We start from the raw sequence: 24,846 nt of genomic DNA, 5'->3' as shown, positions 1-24,846 counted from the left end.
AATTAATTCGTACTGTCTCAAAGGCAGATAAAATCTTTCATTCCATGCGATTCTTTAGCTGTTGGAATCTTATGCCTGTTCATTCCTAGGATATCATAATATGTAACAAACTAAATTTTTACCTTCTTTCTCTGTCTTGTCCTGAAAAGCCTGATAATAAATGCAGCTTGGATGAATGTAATCTTTGCAGTTCTTAAATTCTTTATGACTTGTTTCTTAAATTTTTTCCTCATTTCATAATTAACTTAGTTGATCAGATAAATGATGGATAATAATGTTCACTAGTGATTATATGGTCAGAGAATTAGCAGGTGCTTAGTCAGTTGCCTTGTAGTGCAAGTTGTATCACTAGTTTGAAATAATTTTGCCTTTTTTTTATTCTTTCTTTTTGTCCTGATATTCCTTATTCTGTATTACCATAAAATATTAACTTATGATTTTCTTTGTAATAGTTTCTATTCCTCCTCAAATTTTCCAACTAATAGCAGAAAGAAAATTAACCTGTTTTCAACAGAGGTAAAGCAAAGCTCATTATTAGTAGAAAAAATTTGGTTTTCAGCTCCCATCTTCGTTGAGCAAATGGGGAAAAGATATTGGTAGTACCTATATATTTCTCACTCTTAGCTTTGATATTGCAATCTATCTCTTATTTTTTAACTGAGTACTATTTAGTCACATACTTGGGAAGTTGGAGTCATATCATTTCTTCTGTAAATTGGTAGTAGTTTGGGGGCATATGAACTCAGACTTAGATCATTTCCACTTCCCAGAGGCCCCCTTTGCATGAAGAAATACTGAGTAATTAATAAAATTCCTTCTAATTTTGATATCCTATTCTTTCTGTTCTTTTCCCTCATATTGCTAATTGATGAAGTAGATAGATTTCTAGACTTGGATTCTTGCCTCAGATCTTAGTAGCTACTATTTAATCAAATCATGACTCTCCCTTCTCTTTTAGTTTTCTCATCTGTAAAACAGGAATAACATTGTCACCCACTTCACAGAATTGTTGTAAGAATCAAATAAGAAAATATATAAAGTGCTTGGGAAACTTCAGTGGGCTGTGTAAATGTTAGGTATTTTTGTTATTTTGAAGGCACCTTTTAGCCCTTCAGATACTAAGGATCCCAATAAATTTCAGATCAGTGCTGTTCTTCCACCTTTTCCTTTTTCATTTTGGAGTAGACTATATAAAAAAGAAGACTATTTTATAAAAATTTTCAATACTGTTTGGTCCTCTAAAGTATAGATTTAGCAGACTCTTACTCTATTTTTATGATGTTTCCATTAAAGCATGAAGTGATTGGGGGAAATGTTTCATTAAATATAAAGTTAAATAAGTTGATTTGGAATAATTTCAATTTCTTCTACACAGTCTGAAGATTATTAATGTAAAAGTTCCAATATTATCTTTTAGATACCTTCCAACTCTTAAAATCCTATTATTCTAGTGAAGGACAATTAGTACTTTTGTGTAAGGTTGAAGGCCTGTGGGGAAGAGAAATGTTATATTAAAATTTCAAGCCAAAAATATATTGTAAGTTTTGGCGTCAAAGAGACTTTCACAGATTATATTTTCTCCTAAAGTATTTGAACTTAGTGTATTACAGACTGTATGCTCTTGGATAGATTCTAGGTCCTCTTGAGTAAAGCATCCCTAAATAACTTTTAAAATTATTTTTTTTAATTAAGAGCATATTTTCCCTCATCTCTACTTTCCCCAATTGAAAAAAGAAGAAAACCTTACATAATACATAGTACTAGTCAAGTAAAACAGATTCCTCCTGTTAGCCATGTCTTGAAATCTGCCTCCTGAATCCTTCATTTCCTTGTCACCTGGGGTAGCTGCGTTCTTTATCACCAGTTTTCTAATCATGGCAGTCACTGTATTGAAAAGGGTTCTTTTTCTTTACGCTGTTAACATTGTTGTATAAATTATTCCCCAGTTACTGCTTATTTCACTTTTAATCATTTTACACAGATCTTAGCAGATTTCTATAAAACCATCCCTATTGTCTTATGGCACAATGCTATTTCATTACATTCATATACTATAATCTTTAAATTATTCTCCAGTTGATTACACCCCTGTTTTGCTGTTATCTGCCACTGCAAAAATATAAATATATATTTATATTTGATAAAAACTGTTCAGATAGTAGGCACATAATAGGAACTCTGTAAATGCCGTCATTATTATTGTTGTTTTATGAGTACTTTGTTCTGGTTTAATATGTGAAAATGCAGGGAAAGACAACGAGCACAACTTGGAGGCAGTTCATAGAGGGCACAGAACTGTGACCTCACCCCTGCCACTCAGACCTTCCCGGGGCTTCACCAGAGTTTTTTTCTCCTCACCTTTAAGTTTCTTTGGTATCTCTTTTTCTTCCTAGAGGAAGGAACTAAAACAGGGAAAAATCTTGGAGACCCTGGGTCTACTATGTGTCAAGTACTTCCTGAATATTATATCTTAGTCGGGCTTAGAAATAGAAGAAATTTAACAAGTGTTTTCTCACAGAGCATGTGCTCTAATGAGGGGTAAAATACATAAAATATAGTAGCTACATATGGTTGGCTTCTTTCTCCATTGTTTACTTGTTATTGTTATTTTTTTTTAAATTCTTGTTTTCAGTGGCTTATTAAAGTCAATTTCTAGTCTAGAGGTATAGAGCCTTAGGCTTCAGGTTTTTCGTAATGTTATTTTCAAAGCTCTGTCTGGGAGCCTGAACTCTAAACACACTGTCCCTGCAAATACCCTGGCTCTCTGTAGCCCCTCTCTGTGGTGAACTTCAGCTTGCTCCTTTGCTCTGGAACCAAAACCGAAACTGGGGACTCTGCTCCATAGCCAGCAGGTGTCCACACCTCTAATGTCACACTCATGCATTGTACTAGCTGTTCAGCTCCAAGCGAGACTCCTTTACCCCCACCTCCACCCTGACCCCAAGTAAGGTGAAAGTTTCTGCTGCCCAGGCTGCCATCTGCCCCCAGGACTTGCTGATGCTGTAGTGTCTGCTTGAAGGTGTTTGCACTTCAGTGAGGCCAGGCCTCTGCCCCTTGAGGTTCCCTCTGAGGCAATACTTTTATTTTATTTGTGGGAGAATTTCAGAGACCTTGGTGTTTCCTGTCTTAACTCTGGCTCCTTCTGTGACTATTCTTAACAAATATGGAGTTCTTCCCAACTCTGTGGGATAATGTTTTAGAGTATTGAAGGTGGAGAAGACTTAGATAATTTAATCTAAATCCTCACCTTTCTCTTCTTCCTATCTCTTCTGTACACCTCTCTCCCCCCCATTTTGCATCTAGGGAAACTGAGTTTCTGATAGGTTCAATAATTTTTTCCAAGTAAAGAAGACTGAGATAACGTAAAAGTATTTTTGAGTGCTTATTGTGTAACATCCACTGGGCCAAGTGTTGGAAATAAAAAAGGCATTGCTTTTGTCTTCTGGGAGCTTACATTATAATGGGAGAGACTACAGGTAAATAATTCTGCCATGCCTATGGTAGGGGGATTTTAGTTCAGCCTTGAAGAAAGTCTAGGAATATAAAAGCTTGGGAGGGCTTCAGTTGCTGCACTTGTAATTAGCTAGAACTGAATTTAAATTCTACTTCTCCATACTACGTAGCAGTGTGATCTTGGGCAGTTCATTTAACCTTTCTGTCCCTGAGTTTCATCTGTAAAATAGTGATGATAATATATTCCCCACAGGGTGGTTATTAGGTTCAAATGATAATGTATTTAAAGCAATTTGTAAACTTTTATGTGCCATGTAAATGTTTGCTGCTACTATTATTCCTTATTGATTATAATATCCTAAGTTCCTGTTGCTTGACATCATCTATGATGATTGAGAAAGTAATGCTGACATCTCTTTTATAACTGTCATACTGTAATAGAAAGGTCCTGTTTTTGGAGAACAATTAGCAGAAAGTTTGTTTCTTATGTATTAGAAACAGTGTCCCCCTGTTTTTGGAATGTAGCACTTCCTGATTTTGAAGGACCTTCATACCGAAATGACTGACAGATTAGAGGGTATTTAGGGGGACAATATCAAAAATAATCTCAAATCTTAAGGAGTGAATAATTTGAGAAAAATATGCAAACTAAAGACAAGTAAATTAAGAAGTTAACAGAATGAGAATTTTAAAAAAATGAGTCTGTAAGCATGAATAAAAGCAATGTGTGGCATAATATTAGCCATGATGGAACAAGAGAAGAAAAGCATCCTGCCCTAGGATAGGAAAAAAAGCACAATATGGAGATAATTTTTGTTTGTTAACTTTACCGTTACTAGTTTACAAAAAATTAAAAAAGAACACTTTTACTTTTGTAAATTTGGTACAGTACAGTTTGTTGTTGATTATGAGAGCTACTAAAGTTATAAACACTGCTCTTTTTCTTTTATTTCAGGCCCTGGAGATGTACAAAGATGACTGGAATAAAGTATCGGAACATGTTGGAAGTCGAACTCAGGATGAGTGCATTCTCCACTTTCTGAGACTTCCTATTGAGGACCCTTATCTTGAGAACTCAGATGCCTCCCTTGGACCACTGGCTTACCAGCCCGTCCCTTTCAGCCAGTCAGGAAACCCAGTTATGAGTACAGTTGCATTCTTGGCCTCTGTTGTGGATCCCCGGGTAGCGTCTGCAGCAGCTAAAGCCGCATTAGGTACAGGCTTGTTTTTTACCTATTTCTCTTGAGTATAAGGATTTTTCTCCTCTTAAACTATAGCAGGATATATGACGTCTTGTTGACGTTATTTTGAATTACATTAAAGCAATAGCTGTTATATTCAGTTGCTTATGATCTTCTAGATTAATTGGGAAATACAGGATCCTGTTAATGGTTTTTAAAGGCAATTTAGATTTAAAAAGAAAATGTACTTTTGCTTTGATTCTAATTTTGAAGATTTTTCTGAAAGTCTTCTTTGTGTTAATATACGTACTGGAGATACTTTCATTTTTTGTATAGAGAATTTGAGCTGTCTCTGGGTCACTTTGATCTTTAGTTTTTGTTGAAAAACATTGCCCATGTCTTTGTAGGGTATTGGAACAAATGTATATTGTCCCCATACTGTACCATGGGAATTAAATTTGATGTTGTGGTGAAAGTCATGTTTTTTGAGGTTTGTAGTAATGGGGTTGTTTTTTGATATTTTTTATTTGTTTGATTGAGTTGTTTTTAGCATCATATTTCTTATGTTTTTTTTCTAAAATCAAAGAGGTGGCACGCATAGAAACATTTGAATGTTTATTGAACTTAGTTCTAGTTATTTGTCTTTTGGTTAATCAAGATTTTGCTTTCAAATTAACTTTCTTTTTCATTTTGTGCTGTCCATTCCTTGACAGAACATTTTATCTCTGTGGTAACAGTCTGTCAGTTACATTATTTATTAAGCTCCTACTGTGTGCCAGCTAATCACTAGGTTAAAAGAGTCAAAATAGAGTCTTGAGTGGGATAGGTTTAGTGAAGACTTCTCAGATTGTAATTCTTCTCCCAGGGGTGAGGTAAGGCCTAAAGGCTCAAGGTTACAATATTTTTAGAATAGAATAGTTCCATATAAGGATATAAAACTGTGTAGTGTATTAGGGTCTCAGTGATTGGACAAAACTTACAAAATTCCTTGATGTCTTCATTGCAAAAGGGATTGGTTAGATTTCGTGTCTAGAATGTAAGATCATATTCTCAGCTAATGAGGATAATGGTCAGTGGAGGGAGGAGGGACTTGCATTAGGGTCTGTATAAATCACTGCCCCTTTCTTTGTCTTCGGCTTTCCTACTCCTACAGGTTAGCCCCGCTTCTGGAGAATCGAATAAATCTCTTTTCTGTCATCACTTTGAGAAGCCTCTGAGTAATTGTTTTATGTAGGGACCTGAGCCATCCCACATAGTCTCTACCCTTAAGGAACTTATGATTTAATGAGGAAGACAAAATGCAAACAAATAAGTACAAAACAAGCTATTTTCAGGATGGCTGTGTAATTAGGGAATAGAGAAAGCTTTCAGGAAAAGAAGAGACTTTAGTTGGTAATCAAAGGAAGCTAGGGAGGTCAGTAGGCAATGTGGAGGAGGGGAAGTATATATTTTTGTTTACTGCAGCGAGAGCTTTTTCACTTTGTACTTGTAGCATTCCTCCTTACAAGGCACCTATATAAAATTGTAGAAGTAAACAACATTAAGTATTTATGGAAGATCTAAATTGAAATGATGCAAGATTAATGAATGAAGTGTTGGGAAGGTAACTTATAATGATCAACAAGCATAGGCTTATTTTAGCAGGAAGATCCTTTTTGATCATAGCAGAAACAGACTGAGAAAAGTTGTGCCTTTCCCATGGTAACACAGAAAGTTAGTCATAGAAGTAATAGTAGAACCCAATTATGATGATTGAATTTATTTTTCTATAGATTTGTATTATGAAAAACTCTGATATTTATTTGTTTCCTAATTCTTTTAAATAGAGGAGTTTTCTCGGGTCCGAGAAGAAGTACCATTGGAATTAGTTGAAGCTCATGTCAAGAAAGTACAGGAAGCAGCAAGAGCCTCTGGAAAAGTAGATCCAACATATGGTTTAGAAAGTAGCTGTATTGCGGGGACTGGCCCTGATGAGCCAGAGAAACTTGGTGAGTCATCAGTTTTATCCACATTTTTAAGAAAAAACAAAACATTCCACCAACGTACATGTGAAACTGATTTTGATACTTTTTGTCATTTTACTAAACTAACAAAGCATAGTGTGATATCCATAGGTTTTACTTTTACCTTAATATATGATTTCTTCTCTGTCTCCTGTTGTATATTTTTTAGTTCTTAGGACTGGAAAATGATGTTGCAGGTGATGACATAGTATTCTCATTATAAAGTAGAAAGTATATATAGTCTTATTTTGAGAACAAGTATTTGGGTACATAAGTATTGAAAGATAATATTAAAACTTCTGGTACTGTCAGTGTTGGTTGATTCATTTCTATTTAATCCTTACTTTTTTTTTAAACTCCTTACTTTCTTGAGTTTGTTGTCCCATTTTTGCCACAATATTGAGCATACTATTCTAGCCCTCTACTTCCATGTCTGTTGTATTAGAAGACCCCTATGCTCCATTTCTACCAACTTTAAAATTATTTGATTTTGAAACCATAGAATATAACTTTTTTGCTGTTAAAGGCTTGCAACTTTAATTCAGAAAGTATTGATGTTGAGGTATAATGAATGAAGTACTCTAATTTAAAATTTTCCCAACATTTGTATATTTAATATGGATAGAAAAGATTATTGTTTGGACTGAATTTATTTTTTTTAACTGCTTTGATGAAGTTCAAAAATATATCACAGGCAACAATATCATCTTAATTATGAGGAGTTTTAAAAAATATTTTGAGGTTTGTTAAAATCATGTCAGATTTTATCATTTTTTTTTGTTTCCATTATAAAGACTCAATTAAAAGTTGTAAAAAAAAAATTTAAGGTTTAGAAAGGGCTGAAAAAAATTGAAGGAGACCTTTTCTGAATAAAAATGGATAATAAACCAAACCAACAGATTTGCTTAGGGTAATGGAGGCATCTTATGAGGATTCATTCTGGTTCACCCTTTTTATTTCTTTAGCAATTTTTTTCCTGATATCTTTTGTTTTTGTATCATGTATACTTCCCAGTATACCCTCCCTTCACCTTTCCAGAGATCTCTTTTATTTTAAAGATTAAAACAAAAACAAAGCCACTTAAGTAAAAGTAATCAATATAACAAGGACATCCAGCTTGATGTATAGTAATGAAGTACTAGAATGCCCCACTTCTCCAGGAAGGTGTTAGAGCTGTCTTTTCCTATCTCATCTTTCATTGTTTTGTTGTTCCATTTACATTGTTGTAGAAATTGTATGTATTGTATCATTGACCTTCTTGGTGTGTGAGCCCAACAGTGAGATCTCAGAGTTCAAAAAGTATGAAACTTTAAGTCAATTTCTTTCCTGCTTTTCAGAATGTTTGGACCTGGTCTATATTCTGCCATTCAGAACTGGTGCTGAGTTCTGCAGTGTTAATTTATAAAGCAATTAATCTTTGACAGCATCTCTCTTTTTTTTTTTTTTAAATTTAACTTTTAACATTCATTTTCACAAAATTTGGGTTACAAATTTTCTCCCCTTTTATCCCCTCCCCCCCCAAACACCAAGCATTCTAATTGCCCCTATGACCAATTTGCTCTCTCTTCTATCATCCCTCTCTGCCCTTGTCTCCATCTTCTCTTTTGTCCTGTAGGGCCAGATAGCTTTCTATACCCCTTTACCTTTATTTCTTATTTCCTAGTGGCAAGAACATTACTCGACAGTTGATCCTAACACTTTGAGTTCCAACTTCTTTACCTCCCTCCCTCCCCACCCCTTCCCTTTGGAAGACAAGCAATTCAATATAGGCCAAATCTGTGTAGTTTTGCAAATGACTTCCATAATAGTTGTGCTGTATAGGACTAACTATATTTCCCTCCATCCTATCCTGTCCCCCATTACTTCTATTCTCTTTTGATCCTATCCCTCCCCGTGAGTGTCGACCTCAAATTACACTCTCCTCCCCATGCCCTCCCTTCTATCATCCCCCCCACCCTGCTTATCCCCTTATCCCCCATTTTCCTGTATTGTAAGATAGGTTTTCATACCAAAATGAGTGTGCATTTTATTCTTTCCTTTAGTGGAATGTGATGAGAGTAGACTTCATGTTTTTCTCTCCCCTCCCCTCTTTATCCCTCCACTAATGAGTCTTTTGCTTGCCTCTTTTATGAGAGATAATTTGCCCCATTCCATTTCTCCCTTTCTCCTCCCAATATCTTTCTCTCTCACTGCTTGATTTCATTTTTTTTTTTTAAGATATGATCCCATCCTCTTCAATTCACTCTGTGCACTCTGTCTCTATGTATGTGTGCGTGTGTGCATGTGTGTGTGTGTAATCCCACCCAGTATTTGGTCCTTATTCTTTTGGGAAAGTTTGGAGCTTTGAAGAAGTTTTTGAGAAGTGACTAATCTGCCATGTTGTTGTTCACATGCTAAATCATTTGGCCTGCTCCTTCCCAAGTTACATGGTTTTGTGTTTCATGAGTGTCCTCTCACCTGATGGGGTCTTTCACTGAGCATGTCCTATTCCTTGGCATTTGTGCTTTGCCAGCAAATTCCTTATAGAGATAGGAAAATTGAGGTATCAAATAACTGATTTTAATCACTTTTAACCTAGACCTCATAGCAAATTTAGGGAAACCCTAATATTTACATATGTTTACACATCTTTGCCACTGGTTCACAGCTCCTTAAGATTAATTAAAAAACAAGTAAAATTTGGTAATACCATAGCATTAACTGTTTTTAATTCCCTAAGGCATCAGTCTGAATTTGTTGTGTTTTGATACAATAAGTGCTTACTAAATGCTTGTTGACTCATTTTGGTTGAGAGGAGCCAAAACGCTGTCTTCTGCTTGAAGCTCTTCACATTTTACCCTCTACTTATGGCTGTAGAATTTGGAACCTTTTTCTTTTCTTTAGTAAGGACTGAAGTATTGTAATGTGATTATTTCTGAATGAGAGATGGACGAAATTCTCTAACACTTGCCAGTTATAGTTAATGTGATTTGTATTGGCTCTGACTGATGGAATAAATTAGGACAAGAGCAGATGGTTCTCCTTGGGGGATCTGCTCAGTAGGAATGAACTGAGTCACTAAACAATCTGCACCTCCTTCCACTTAGAAATTGGTTTGCACTGGAGTATATAGAGGGAGGGAGGTCTCAAGTTTATAAGCACACTCAGTATGGCAAATTATTGCTTTGTTGCATGACATTACTGGTTTTGAATCTAATTTGGGACTTTGTTTTCTTGGTGCTATATAAGTTGATATCTTTTGATAATGCTATATTGAAATTATAGTAATATAAAGACTAATTTACTTGTAACTTAAAACTGATGAAGGAAGAGTGGAGTTTTTTCATTAATTTTGAAATAGGAACTTTCACAATTTTATGTTTTGTTTTGTTTTGTTTTATTTTGTTTTAACGATGAAGCTGTCACATCCCTTTTCACTTTATTTCAAGTGGTTATTGTTTTACATTCAAAAGCCCAAACATTTCATATACATACAATCAGGACATACCATATTCTTGAAATTTTTGGTCATTAGTGTTGTATAAATTTAATAAGTCTTATTCTGGTACTTAATTTTGACCTTGAGGCGTATTGAATGTCACTTCTGGCAGATGATAACATGCTAGTAAGTCTCTGAATGTAGTTATGCGTGTGAACTCACACACATATCTTTTGTTTGGGGATCAGCTTAACTAAATTCAGAGTGATTTATTGCCAGCAATGATGCATGAAGACTGCCCACAAAAGTGTGGACTGGTTTTATCTTTATATAGTGGGAGCATTCACACCTGGTGAAATTATATATCCTCAAAGTATTGAAGAAGTTTCTTAAAACTTCTGTTTGATCAGTATTTGAAAGGTTGACATTTGTGCGTGACTATTTGACTTTGTTTTGTACTTCCCTTTCTACTTTGGTCTTTCCATATGTGAAGAGTGACAAGAATCTTTTCCCAACTCCTGTCTTTTCCTCTTTTCCTCTCTATAGTTTCCATATTCATACTTTTAATTTACCAAAACAATCTTTAACCCTTCCTCCCTCTAACTTCTATGCTACCATTTTGCAACATCTTTTCTACTTTTGGGTTATCTTTGATAATAATTTTAATCAGATAATACTTGAATGAAAATTAGGGGGTAGAAAGCCGCATGATGTCATTACCCCTGAACCAGCAGCCCTTCTAGGAAAGACTTTTTTGTTTTAGATGTATTTGTATCCCCCAAAACCTGCTAGCACAGAGCAGATACTTAGTAAATGCTTACTGATTGCTTTGATCGATGGATGGATAAAAACTTGTTTCTTCATTCAGCTTTGAAAGTTTGAGCCAAACTGAATTAGTCACTAAATTTGAAATTCTTTTTATTTTATTTTCATAGCAACTTTGTACATTATCCATGATCTTTTTTTTAATCAGCAAAAATTTGCCTCCTTTATTTCTCCCCTCACTAATTGAGAATTAAAGAAAAACAAAACCTTTGTTTTAGACATTTATAGTTAAGCAAAACAAATAAATTGGTTGTTGCCTATATTTAAAAATTGTTCTCATTCAGCACTTCTCTTTCAGGAGATGGAGATTACCAATAGGATAGTTCATCCACCCCTAAGAAGGCAACATTTAATTCCACCCAAAGCAGAGTACAAGCAAAGCTTAGAGAGATGCAAGATTCCTGGCTCAGTAAGAGGGCAGATGAAATTCAGTTTCATGCTGACAGTAACAATCCAAACTGCTTTTATGATTCCCTGAAAGCGGTTTATGAACCAAAAACCTATGGTGCATCACAACTACTCAGTGCTGATGGAGCCACATTGATTAGTGATAAGGACATGATCCTAGAGAGATGAGCTGAACATTTTTGTAGTGTTATCAACAGACCATCATCAATCAGTGCTGAGGCCAGTAATCTTTTACCTTAGGTTGAAGTCAGTCCCTCCTTAGCTGAACTTAGAACTGAAGAAGTAGTTTTGAGGGCCATTAGGCTCCTTTCATGTGACAAAGCACCTGGTGCTGATTCTTTACCAGCTGAGATTTACTAGGGAAGGGGACCATTGCTCATACAAAAGCTGACTGAAATTTTCCAGGTTATATGGCAAGAGGAGGTCATCCCCCAGGAGTTCAAGGATGCCTCCATTGTCCATCTCTATAAGGGTAAAGGAAATAGATTGTCCTGTGACAATCACAGGGAGATCTGGGAGATCTTGTCATTGCTGGCAGAGTTCTTGCTAGAGTCCTTCTTAATAGGTTGATCCTTCACCTGGAACATGGTCATATACCTGAGAGCGAGTGTGGCTTCAGAAATTGCTGAGGAGTAGTCGATATGGTGTTTGCTGGCCAACAACTCCAGGAGAAATGCCAGGAGCAGAACAGAGATCTGTATACAACATTTGTAGATCTGACCAAGGCCTTTGACACTGTTAGCCATGAGGGCTTATGGAAAATTATGTCAAAATTCGGTTCCCAGGAAAAGTTCATCAATATTGTGCATCAATTTCATGATGGCACGTTTGCCCGGGTTCTGGATAATGGACGACGCTCTCGGGCCTTCCCAGTCACCAATGGAGTGAAACAGAGCTATGTGCTTGCTCCCATGCTTTTTACCATGATGTTTTCAGCCATGTTGACAAATGCTTTCAGTAAGGATGAACATGGCATCAAGGTCAACTACTGTACTTGTGGTAAGTTCTTCAATTTGAATAGGCTGCAAGCCAAGACCAAAGTGGAAGGAGTGTTGGTGCATGCTTTTCTGGTTGCAGATGATTGTGCACTCAGTGCAGCCTCTTTAGCTGAGATGCAACAAAGTATGGATCAATTCTCTACTGCCCGTGCTAATTGTGGCCTAATAATTAATACCAAGAAAGCGCATGTGCTCCATCAACCACCACCACACCATCCATAAGTGGAACTATCGATTGCAGCAAATGGAGAAGTTTTGAAAGCTGTGGATAAGTTCACTTATCTTGGTAGTGTACTTTCCAGGGATGTACACATTGACAATGAGGTTGATGCACACATTGCCAGAGCTAGCTCAGTGTTTGGGAGGGTCCGAAGAAAAGTTTGGGAGAGAAGAGGTATTAAACTGACTACCAAACTGAAGGTCTACAGAGCTGTTGTGCTGACCTCATTGTTATATGCTTGTGAAACATGGACAATCTATCAGTGTAGACAGTCTGCCAGTGCCATGCCAGGAAACTGAAACGCTTCCATTTGAACTGTCTTAGGAAGATTCTGAGGATCACCTGGCAGGATAAGGTACCAGACGCTGAAGTTCTTGCTTGAGCTGAACTGCCAAGTATTCAAACTATGCTTCAGAGAGCACAACTCTGATGGGCTGGCCATGTTGTTCAAATGCCAAATATATGCTTGCCAAAAAGACTTACATGGGGCAGGCGATCACCTGGTGGCCAGAAGAAACAATACAATTTCACTCTCAAGAACTTTGGATTTGACTGTGCGATATGGGAGACACTGGCACAGGATTGTCCCGCATGGCGTGCCCACATAAGAAAAGGTGCTGTGCTCTGTCAGCAAAGCAGAATTGAGACAGCACAAAGTAAATGCAGGATGCGCAAATTTGAGCTGTCCACACCAAATATTCACCTGGACTATCTGTGCCCAACCTGTGGTAGTGCATTCTGAGCTTGTAATGGTCTGATCAGCCATAGTCGGACACACTGAAATTTCACTTTATCATGGTGATGTTATTTTGGTCCTCTTTGAAGACGAAGGACAACAACAATTAGGAATTGTGGTTGGTCATTAACAGTGATCAGAGTTCCTAAATCTTTGACATTGTATAAATTGTTCTTCTGGCTCCATATACTTTACTCTTCTTCAGTTCATACAAGTCTCCCCAGGTTTTTCTGATACCATCCCCCTCATCATTTCTTATGGCACAATAGTATTCCATCACATGTATATCTTGTTCAGCCATTCCCCAATTGATGGGAGAATACCCTCAGATTCCCCTTCTTTGCCAACTCAAAAAGAGCATACGTATTTTTGTATTTTCATAGAATTTATTTTGCTTAGCATTCCTCCCTTAACATGCCCTCCTAATTCCCTGTTGAGTAAAATTTGTTTTTGTACCTTACCAATTCAGCTGAGTGTGAGGTTCAAGTGTTAGATGCTTCTCCCACTTTCACCTCCTAGTTTGTATAGAATTCTACTTGTGTGCTCTAATTATATGAGATAATTTCCTCTAACCTTACTTTCCCTTCCCCCCCTGAGGTATTCCTCTTCCCTTCTCTTTGCATTCTTCTCTTAAGATCATCTAGATATCAGAACCACTCCTAGACCTTCTGTCTAGTTTAAGGGTAGGCAACTTGTGGCTTTGAGGCCACATGTGGCCTTCTAGGTCCTTGGGTTTGGTCTTTTGACTGAGTCTAAGTTTTACAGAACAAATCGTTTTATTAAGGGAATTTGTTCTGTGAAGTTTGGATTCAGTCAGAGGGCTGCATTTGAAGACCTAGAGGGCCATGTGGCCTCATGGTTGTAGTTTCCCCTCCCTGTGTTCTAGTTAGGCCCACCCCCTTTCTGACCCCTGAGAGTTCCAAGGTATTATAGGTTTCATTTTCTTCTGTTTGAATATAAGCAGTTTATCCTTATTTGATCCCTTATGAATGTTCATTCCTGTTTACCTTTTTATGTTTCTCTCAGTTGCTGTGATTAGCAAAATTTCTACACAGATCTGGTATCTTCACCAGAAATACTTGGAAGTCATCTTTCATTAAAGGTCTTTTTCCTCCCTGTAAGTTGCACTCAGTTTTGTTGAATAAGGTAATCTTGATTGTAATTGTCACTTAAATCACTTTATCCCTTGGAATATTATTGTATGACAAGTTCTCTACTCCTTTATAGTGGTAGGTGCTAAATCACGTATTTTCTTGACTGACTTGAATTATTTCTTTCTGGATACTTATACTGTTTTTACTTTGACCCAGAAACTCTGGATTTTGGCTATGGTAGTCTTGGTAGTTTTAATTTTGGAGTTTCTTTCAGGAAGTAAACTTGGTGGATTCCTTCAATTTCTTCTTTACTGTCTGAATCTAAGACATGTGGGTTGTTTTTATTTTGTTTAAATTTCTTAAAATATGTCTAGATTTTTAGGTGAGAATTCTCACTCTCAGATGGTCTCATGTTTCTTAAATTTTATCTCCTAGATCTCTTTTTCAGGTGTTTTGATTAAGAAATAACTTGAATTTTCTTCTGTATTTTCAATCTTGATTTTGTCTTAATATTTCTTATTTCACTGAATTGTTGGCTTCTGTTATATCCATTCAGATTTTTAGAGAATTGTTGTTTAGGCTTCCCTAGGTCTTTCTTACTTGTTTTCCGTTTTTTTGTTGTGTTTTTTTTTTTTTCCTACTAACACTCTCAATTCAATGCTTTTTTTCTTCTAAGCTCTTCCAGGAATTGTAATTTAATTTGTGCCTAAATTGTGTTTTTCTTTAAGGTTTTATTTGGAATTATTCTCTTTGTTGTTGTAGTATCTTTTCAGTTGTTTCTGACTCTTTGTGACTCCATTTGGGGTTTTCTTAGTAAAGATATTGTAGTGATTTGCCATTTCTTTTTCCATCATATTTTACAAATGAGGAACTGAGGCAGACAGGGTTAAGTGACTTGCCCAGGGTGTGACAGCTAGTAAGTATCTGATGCCAGATTTGAAACTCAAGGAGATGAGACTTCCTTATTTCAAGCCCAGTTACTGTATTGACAGTGGCCACCTCGCTCATCATCTGTCATTTTTAGGATTTGTGTTTCTGAACATCCTGTTGCTATAAGAGGTTTTTGTGGCGGATTCTTGTTGTTGTTGTTGTTGGCTTGTTCTTCTAGCCTGCTTTTTGGCTTTGGAGTTGGTATTCGATCTGGAGTTTTTTTTACTTCTGGAGGGAAGGTTTTGGCCACTCTTGGTAACTGCTTTGTTGGGAACATTGAGTGTTGTGTTGTTATTCTTCTAGGATCTTGGAAAAAGCTTTTGTTGGGGACCTGTAGTTTTTCATTGCCCCCAGATCAGTCTGATAGTTATGCCACTTCTCCATCTCTTTCCCCTAGGTTTGCAGTCTTCAGGTGCCTGATCTAGGTTCTATTCTGAGTACTATTGACTGTTGCTGAATTCAGCTGTCAGCTGGCTGGAATACTTTCCTCATTCTGAGTTAGGGAGTGTAGGATTCTCTTTGGTGACTGATATGGCTCTGGGACCTTCCCTTGATCTGGTAACAGTGTCTCCTTGTACTATAGTGCTTTTGGGAAAGGGGTCAGGAGGGCGAGACTGTGTTCCTGGCTATACCCATTACCCAGAGTCCAGGATCACTCTGTCTTCATATACTTCACAACTATATTTTATTGTTCTCATTTCAGTTGTGTTCTCCACAGTTAGTATTCTGATTCAAGGGTCACCTTTTATTACTTCTGTTCTGGACTTTTTGAAAGCGACTGTTCTTGCTTTCCCTGAAGCAACTCAAAGTTACAAAGTTCAGCAGAGGATTCAGGCATAACCAGAGTTTTGTTACTCTTGGTTAATTTTTTTGTACATTTTAAAAAGCAGATTACTTAATAGAAGTTCACAGTTTCATATTCATTCTTCTATAGTTTCTATACTGAAGTGTTCATTTTGTTAAGTCCAATAAAAACTGATTCCTGGGTCAAGAATGATGGGGACAAAGAATAGAGCCAGAGTGTCCTAGAGAGAGAATGTCAGTGGATTGAAATGTTACAGCTCCATGGGACTGTCACAGTCACTCCACTTCCAGGTTCTATAATATGTGTGTAGCCTTTTCTGTTCCCTAGTTGCCGTCCCCACCCTATACCTGTGATCACGAGGATGGTGTTAAATAATTAGCAGTGCTGCAGAAGCTGCTCTTTGATAGTTTGGATCACCTTTAATCTTAATATTTCTTAATATTTCATCTCTAGTTTTTAGGATAAATGCACTTTGAAATATTTCTTTAAACACTTTAGTTTTTAAAAAATCTTTTAAGTAATCCATTTTAATCCTATCTTGTAGGTATCTTGTAGCCTTGATTTCCCTTGGTCCTTGTTCTTAGTTCCGGACAAATCCTAGTTTTATGCTTTTAAGAAAAATTGACCCATATTTCAGTACTCTTAGAATTTTTTTTCACCTTCTTATTGATTTTTTATCCCTTATCCAAAAGCTATGAAATTTATTTTAAACAAATTTGGAATTGTCTTTTTCATTTGAGTCCATTGTTGTTGGGGTTTTCTGTCAATAGAGCCTTTAATGTTAGGATAATAACTTTCATAGATTCTCATAGGAAAAACCTTGAGTAACTGTTGCCATTAGACATTCAGGGGAAACTAGTTAATATCTGTTTTCCTGCTGTTGGGAGGTTGTCTGCATGCTGGGTGCTGCTTGATGGCAGACAGGCTCAAACTGTCAGATAGCTCCAACTCTAAGGTAATTGGGTATGGAAAACTGCTGGGTCCCTAGCTGCTGTTATGTAGGTCAGTCTTCTTAATCTCTTAGTACCACATAGGCTTAATTTAATGCAGAAATCCCCAAACTTACTTGGCCTACTGCCCCCTTTAAAAAAAATTTTACTCAGCACCCCTGTGGGTGGTAGGTTTGTTCAACTTTTATTTTTTTTTAGTACCACCTTCCTCTCCCCCAGTTGCACCTAAGGCTACTATTGCCCCCGCCCGGATCATTCCAGCGTTTGCAAGGGGCAGTATTACCCACTTTGGGAACCTATGATTTAGTGTCTGACTACAATACTTCTAAAAATTTAAGTACTTTCAAATCCATGTCTTTTGTACTCTGTCACTTTTAATAAATTCCATTGTGTGCCTCTAACTTCTAGAATCAGTTATGAATTCCTGTTTTTCTTTTTGAAATTTTAATTTTTTAAATTTATTTTCAGTGTTCTACAATCACTACCATTGTAACGTAGATATTTTTTCCTCCTCCCTTCCTCCTACATCCCCCTTCCCTCCCTGACATAGCATACAATTTTATATAGGTTCTATACAGACATTCCTATTAAACACATTTTCACTATAGTCATGTTGTGTATAATAATTAAAATGAATGAGAGAAATCATATAACAAATCAAAACATAACACAAAAGAAAATGATCTGTTACATTCTGCAATTGAATTTCATAGTTCTTTCTCTGGATGTAGAAGGCATTTTGCCTTAAAAGACCATTGGGAATTTTTTAAGTCCTTGCATTGCAATGAAGTTCCAAGTCTACCAGAAAAAACTTGTACACTGTGGTTGTTGCTGTGCACAAAGTTCTGGTTCTGATCCTTTCACTCAGCATCAGTTCATATAAGTCTTTCCAGGCCTCTCTGAAGTCCTCCTGTTCATCCTTTCTTATAGCACAATAGTGTTCCATTCCATTCATATATCACAACTTGTTCAGCCATTCCCCAGTTGATGGGCATCTCCCAGATTTCCAGTTCTTGGCCACCACAAAGAGAACTGCTATAAATATTTTTGTACATGTGAGACCTTTTCCCATTTATACGATTTCTTTGAGATGCAGTCCTAGAAGCAATATTGCTGGATCAAAGGATGTGCACATTTTTTTGTAGCCCTTTGGGCATAGGGACAAGTTATTTTAAAAAACCATAGTGTGGACATGGGATCCAGAGGTAGAGAAAAAGCAGATACTTGCCTGAGCTCCCCAGATTCCCCTCCAAACAACTTTAATTCCTCAAAACAAATTCTGGAATGATAGAACCAATAAAAGTAAAGGGTAAAACAATTTTCCAGCCCAAGAGAACTTAGAAGGTTGATGGGAAAACAGAGTTGAGTGTGGAGCAGAGTCCAACTCAGGCAACTCCCAAGCAAGAGTTCAGCAGACCTTGCCTGTGCAAGGGAGCAGCAATCTTGGAGGTATCTCAATTGGCAGTAGCAGTTTCTGGAGCTCTCAGGCCAGAGGAGAAAGGAGGTCACATGGAGATTACAGAGGTCTCTTTGCTGGCACTAGTTGGTACTTGAATCTGCGTTGAAGTCCTGCATTGCAGTCTCAGGGTGAGGAGAAACTAAACACACCAGAGTTTCTGGGTACAGGGGAGCAGAGAACCTGGTCACAGTTCCATGGCAGAATACAGTGTTTGTGGTCACTCACAGACCAGAGCACCGGCTGGGACAGAAGTAAATATGCCTTTCCTTAGATCTTACCACCTCAGAAAAATTAAAAACTTACAGTTCCCCCCAGAACTAGCTTTAAAAACAGCTGCACGAAAAACCTGAGGCTTGAGACAGTGACCCCTTTACCCAGGGAGCACAGCCCAACTTTAAGAGAAAATTAAGTCAAGAAATAGGCTGGGAAAATAAGCAAAGAACAACAAAAAAGAACCTGACCATAGAAAGTCACTGGTGACAGGGAAGATTAAAACAAAAACTCAGAAAAAGAGAGTGTCCAGAGTCAAAACAACTACTTCTAAAAGCTTAAAGAAAGTTGTAAGTTGGTCTAGGCTTTCAAAAGAACTCAAAGAAGAGCTCAAAAAGAATTTTTAAAATGAGGTAAGAAAGGTAGAGGAAAATTTGGGATAAGAAACAACAGTGATTCAATACAATCATGAAAAAAGTCAAATACTTGGTAAAGGAGGCACACAGACATAAATCCTGAAGAAAAATAACACCTTATACAACAGAATTGGCCAAATGGTAAATAAAAGAGGTACCAAAATCCACTGAAGAGAATTCTGCAAAAAGCAGAATTGGCCAAATGGTAAAAGAGGTACAAAAGCTAACTGAAGAAAATAATAATTTTAAAAATTAGAATTGGGCAAATAGAAGCTAATGACTCCATGAGACATCAAAAAACAGTTGAATAAAATCAAAAGAATGAAAAAAATAGAAGAAAATATGAAATATCTCAATGTAAGAATAACTGACCTAGAAAATAGGTTAAGGAGAGCTCATTTAAGAATAGTTGAACTTCTTGAAAGCCACCATCAAAGAAAGGGCCATCCTTCAAGAAATAATAAGGGAAAACTGTCCTGATAATCCTAGAATTAGAGGATAAAATAGACATGGAAAGAATCTACTGATCACCTCCTGAAAGAGATCTCCAAATGAACACTCTCAGAAATATTATAGCTAAATTCTAGAGTTCTAGGTCAAGGAGAAAACATTGCAAGCAGCCAGAAAGAAACAGTTCAAATATTATGGAGCTGGAGTTGATGTAACACAAGATTTAGCAGCTTCTGTATTAAAAACTCAGAGGGCTTGGAATGTGGTGTTTTGGACAGCCAAGGAACTAGATTACAATCAAGACAAACCTACCAAGCAAAACAGTATAATTCTTTAGGGAAGAAAATGGATATCTAACAAAATAGAAGACGTTTGAGCATTCCTGATAAAAGGATTAGAACTGAATAGGAAATTTGTCTTTCAAATACAAGACTCAGGTGAAGTTATAAAAAGTTAAACAGGAAAGAGATGTCATAAGGGATTCAGTAAGGTCAAATTGTTTCCATTCTTCTATGTGAAGATGATACTTTTAACTCCTGAGAATTTTAATATTATTAAGGCAGTTAAGAGGAGTATACACAGAGAGAAAGAACGCAAGTGTGAGTGGAATATGATGGGATGATTATCCAAAAAAATAAAATTAAGGGAGGAGAAGGGAATGCATTGGGAGAAGGTAGAGGTAGAATGGGGTAAGTTATCTCACATAAAAAAGATGCAAAAGAGCTTTTACGGTAGAGGGGAAAATGGGGCAGGTGGGGGGATGGCTTTTGAACCTTACTTTCATCACAGTTGACTCAAAGGGGGATTAACATATGCACTCACTTTGGTTGAAATCTATTTTACCCTATAGAAAATAGGAGGGAAAAGGGATGAAAGAAGTGGGGGAGCTGATAGAAGGAAAGGTGGATTTAGGGGAAACGATAGTCAGAAGCAAAACACTTGAGGATGAACAGGGTGAAAGAAAAAACGATAAATGGGGAAAAGTAGAATGGAGGAAAATACATAATAATCATAACTGTAAAAAAAAATTTGCTTTATTTCTCTGATGAAGGCATCATTTCTCAAATACATAGAGAATTGAGTCAAATTTGTAAGAATACAAGTCAATTCCCAAATGAAAAATCGTCAAAGAATATGAATAGGCAGTTTTCAGATGAAGTAATCAAAGCTATCCATAGTCATTTTTTAAAAATACTCTAAATCACTATTGATTAGAGAAATACAGATTATAACAACTTGGAGGTACCACACCCCACACCTATCAGATTGGCTGATTTGACAGAAAAGGAGAATGATAAATGCTGGAAAGGATGTGGAAAAATTGAGACACTGGAGCTGTGAGAATTGATTCAACCCTTGAGGAGACCAATTTGGAACTATGCCCAAAGAGCTATAAAAGTGTGCATACTCTTTGACTCAGCAATGCCATTACTAGGTTTGTATCCCAAAGGAATAAAAAGGAAAAAGACCTATATATATAAAAATGTAACACCTCTTTTTTTGTGGTAAAGAACTGGAATGTGAGAGGATGCTCATCCATTCTGCAATTGTTGAGCAAGTTGTGGAATATGATTGTGATGGGATAATATTATACTATAAGAAATGATAAGCAGAGTGAATCCAACACAATTATGAAGGACATGTATGACAAATACTAACCACCTGCAAAGAAAGAACTGATGGGGTCTGAAAGCAGATCAATGCATGCTTTTTTTTTTACTTTTATTTTTCTTACGTGTGGGGTTTTTTGGGGGGGTTTTTTTGGTATTTTTCTTTCACAATATGACCAATATGGAAATATTTTTTGTGTGACTGAACATGTATAACCTGTATCAAATTCTTTGCCTTCTCACTGAGGGGGTTTGGGGAAGGAGGCAAGGACAATTTGGAAAATAAAAATTTTAAAATCATGTTAATTGTTTTTACATGTAATTCGAAAAAAATAGAAATATTTTTGTTGACAACCTTTGTTTTTATTCACCTTCATATTTCTGAATTCATTTCTCCCTTTCTCCCCCTGCCATACAGCCATCTCTTGCAACACAAAAGAAAGAGAAAAAATAAAGAGCTAAGCAGAACTAACCTGTGGGTTGAAAAAGTCTTGACTTGTGAAGTGTTCCACATCAATAGACCCTCACCTCTTCCTTTTTTTTAATGTTTATTTATTTTTAGTTTTCAACATTCATTTCCACACAATTTTGAGTTCCAAATTTTTTCTCCATCTCTTCACCTCTACTAATAAGGAAGAGAATTCCGTCTCATTTCTGTGGGCCAGTTTTGATCATTTTAATTTTACCATATTCAGTTTCAGTTATTTTGTAATTGCCGTTTGCATTGTTGACACAATCTAGATGTTAGTCATTTCTCAGTCACTTGGCTGTGCAGCACTTTCACTGCCTTGCATCATTAATCTCAAGTTGCATCCTGCTCCCAAAACACAACTTTAAAAAAAAATTGTGTTCTCTCATGGTTGCAGTATGAGTATAGAGCTTTGAGTGTCATAGTTTAAAAAAAAAAAAAGAACATCAAGCAATCTATAGGGTAATGAGAAAGCCATATGATCATTATAAAGTAAGATCATGTTAACCATATATTTTATTCAAGAAGTGGCTGGCCAGAAAAATAGCATAGGTCAGTCATGTTGGGCTTTAACAGGGATTGGATTCCAAGCAGAAGAAATAGTTTGGTATGTTGAATAAATGGTTAAGGGAAATATACAGTAATTATTTGAATTACGGTGTCTAAAATCATTGTATACTGAGCCTGATAGCCACCTTTCCATAAAAAGTAGGGCTGTGTCATTCCACTTAATAACCATTTATTTATGCTCCTTTTGGTTTTTAAAATATTTCTAGAGAAAAAAAGAAACTGGTGTGTAATCTCATGTTCTTGAGAAGACAACCCTGATAATAATATTGTTGAACATGTCACTTTTCAGGAACGGGAGGCCCAGAAATGACTGTGTTAATTACATTCCATATCATCAAATACAATTCACAGTTTATAAATAGCTGAGGGCTTCTCACCATGAGAATTTTCAAAACACCGTTCAGAGCCAAACTGTTCTAAGTCAGATAGCAATGTGAATGAAGATTTTGGCAGTTAAACTTGTAAAGGAAGTCAAGTTTTTTTGTTTTTTTGTTTTTAATAATTATTAGACTCTTTATCAGATAGAGTGAGAATCTCCTGCTTTGCTGCTGATGCACAGAAAGGACATTCAGGTCCTCAGGTATTGAAATATACACCCAATTTTCTAGCTTTTGGCAGCTAGGACTGAGCTACCCACAAATTGAGTTCCGTTTCAAGGACTTTTGGGTAATGGAAGGATTTAGTCATTTGCTATAATGATTGCCAAATTTATCTTATGGTAAGATTCATATTTTTAGGAACAGAATTACACTTAAAAATGCTCTTCTTTTAATATTGCCATTTCTGGGATAAAACTTAGGTGGAAATACCTTTAGCTAATCAGTCAGATTATTCTGTGCAAGGCACCATGTGAAATGTTATGGTAGATACAAAGACATTTTAAGACATGATTAAGAAATATAATCTTTTTGATGAATGAACTATGTATTCCTGAAAAGATCATTAGAATCACAAAATTTTAGATTCGGAAAGGACATTAGAGACCATTTAGTCTAGGCACCTTAATTTAGATAATAAGAAAAGTAAAAGCTGGAGAAATGAAGTCATTTGATATAGTTAGTGGTGATAGAAGTAAACCCCTGAATGAAGGTAGGAAAGCATGAAGCATGTTCGGGTAGCCACAAATAGACCAATTGGGCTAGAGGAGACAGCTTATGTGGGAACATCATGGGGAAATAAAACTGTGAAAATAGTTTGGGCAGGCTTTCAAGTCTACAAGGCTTGAATTTTTCCCTCTGTACAGAGGGAAACTATTGAGTCAGGAATGGGACTTGATAAAAAAAAAATAGCATTTTAGAAAAATTAAGTTGGATAGAATTCTGGATAAGAATCGGGGAACACTGACATGGCTATTCAATGAATAGAGATGAAGAGGAAGAAGAGATAGAAGTGAGTTTCCCACCCTCAAAAGTAAAAATGTGTCTAGTACTTAATTAGGAATTCTGGATATAGAGAAAAAAAGAAAGAGTCACAGTTTGAGGTATCCTAAAAAGAAGAAAACAGTGGGATGATTTGGTGGTGGCTCAGTTATAAGCTGAAAGAATAAGATGGGATTGATTTGTAACTGTTAGAATTATGTTACTTACGAACTCAGGAGGTTAATGGAATTTATACATGGTTCTCCCCACTTCAAAAAAATAAAAGCAGGACATATGAATCTCAGTTTTTACATTAAATAATTCTCAGCTGTATCCATAGCATTCATTCTAGCTTCACAGTTGAGATTTTATAGGAGAGGAAGTATTTATAATTAAAAGACTCAATCATTAGAAGTCTATCCTAGCTTCAAATATTTCCCTTTCCTTTTATGTTACTCTCTGGGATCCTAAAGTAAAGGTATAACCAGACCTGTCCTTAGGCTAAGAAGGCTGCTGAATAGGTGATTGTGGGCCTGTTATGCAGTATAAAAACAAGCTTAATAAATGTAATCGAATTGACTGAAGCTGTTGTTTACTAGGTTGCTTGAAATTCCCATTGTTAAAGTATCTTTTTAAAAATGGAATCCTTCTCTTCAGATCCCAGTTAAATTGTATATGTTTCATGATAGTATTTATCACGATATGTTAGGGTGAACAACTTATTAGAGGAACTAGCAGAAGCTGATCAGGTAGCACAGATTTGAGACAATTAAGTTTTGATAAGGGCAGAAGCTCAAGAACAATAGGAAACATGGAGAGGGCAGATACTCATAGGGTGCTACACTGGGAGTCCATATCCTATCGAGGAATAGTATGAAGTTATCAAGTCATTCGATTGGGGATATTCCTGCAGCAGACTAGTTAAAAAGAAGAAGTTCACATTGATGGGGAGGGAGCACCAAAAATAAATAAGTAATAAATTGAAACGAAAATAAATAAAATAAATAATAATTTTTTTTTGTTGGGATCCAAACCAATAAATTGGCATTTCTAGAACATTAGGCTTGCAAGGACTCCATATCATAAGTGCCGTTTTTGCAGTGCAGTGCTCTGTGATACTTAGAGGACCAGCCTTATAGCTAGGAAGCCCTGAAATAAACATCTGCCTCTAACACATAATGGATCTGTGATTGTAGAAAAGTCTTTTAACCTTTCAGTGCCTCATTTCAGCAAGATAATATTTCTACTCTTTACTAATCAATTCCCTGTCCTACTGACAGCAA

The 24,846-nt window shown here is 36.4% G+C and overlaps 1 protein-coding gene across 2 annotated transcripts in view; it reads left to right on the top strand.

Moving 5' to 3' along the window:
- SMARCC1 (SWI/SNF related BAF chromatin remodeling complex subunit C1) overlaps positions 1–24,846 on the top strand; it is a 173,024-nt gene that overhangs the window by 101,489 nt on the left and 46,689 nt on the right. For both annotated transcript variants that reach the window (XM_072653841.1, XM_072653833.1), the window contains exons 20-21: positions 4,409–4,667; positions 6,461–6,622. In XM_072653841.1, the coding sequence (XP_072509942.1) occupies positions 4,409–4,667; positions 6,461–6,622 (421 nt within the window). The remainder of the gene's footprint in view (positions 1–4,408; positions 4,668–6,460; positions 6,623–24,846) is intronic.

Source organism: Notamacropus eugenii, chromosome 1, assembly GCF_028372415.1.
Source record: "Notamacropus eugenii isolate mMacEug1 chromosome 1, mMacEug1.pri_v2, whole genome shotgun sequence".
NCBI classification, from domain to species: domain Eukaryota; kingdom Metazoa; phylum Chordata; class Mammalia; order Diprotodontia; family Macropodidae; genus Notamacropus; species Notamacropus eugenii.
Note: the sequence above shows the minus strand (reverse complement) of the source record. Positions and strands in the feature narration are given on the sequence as shown.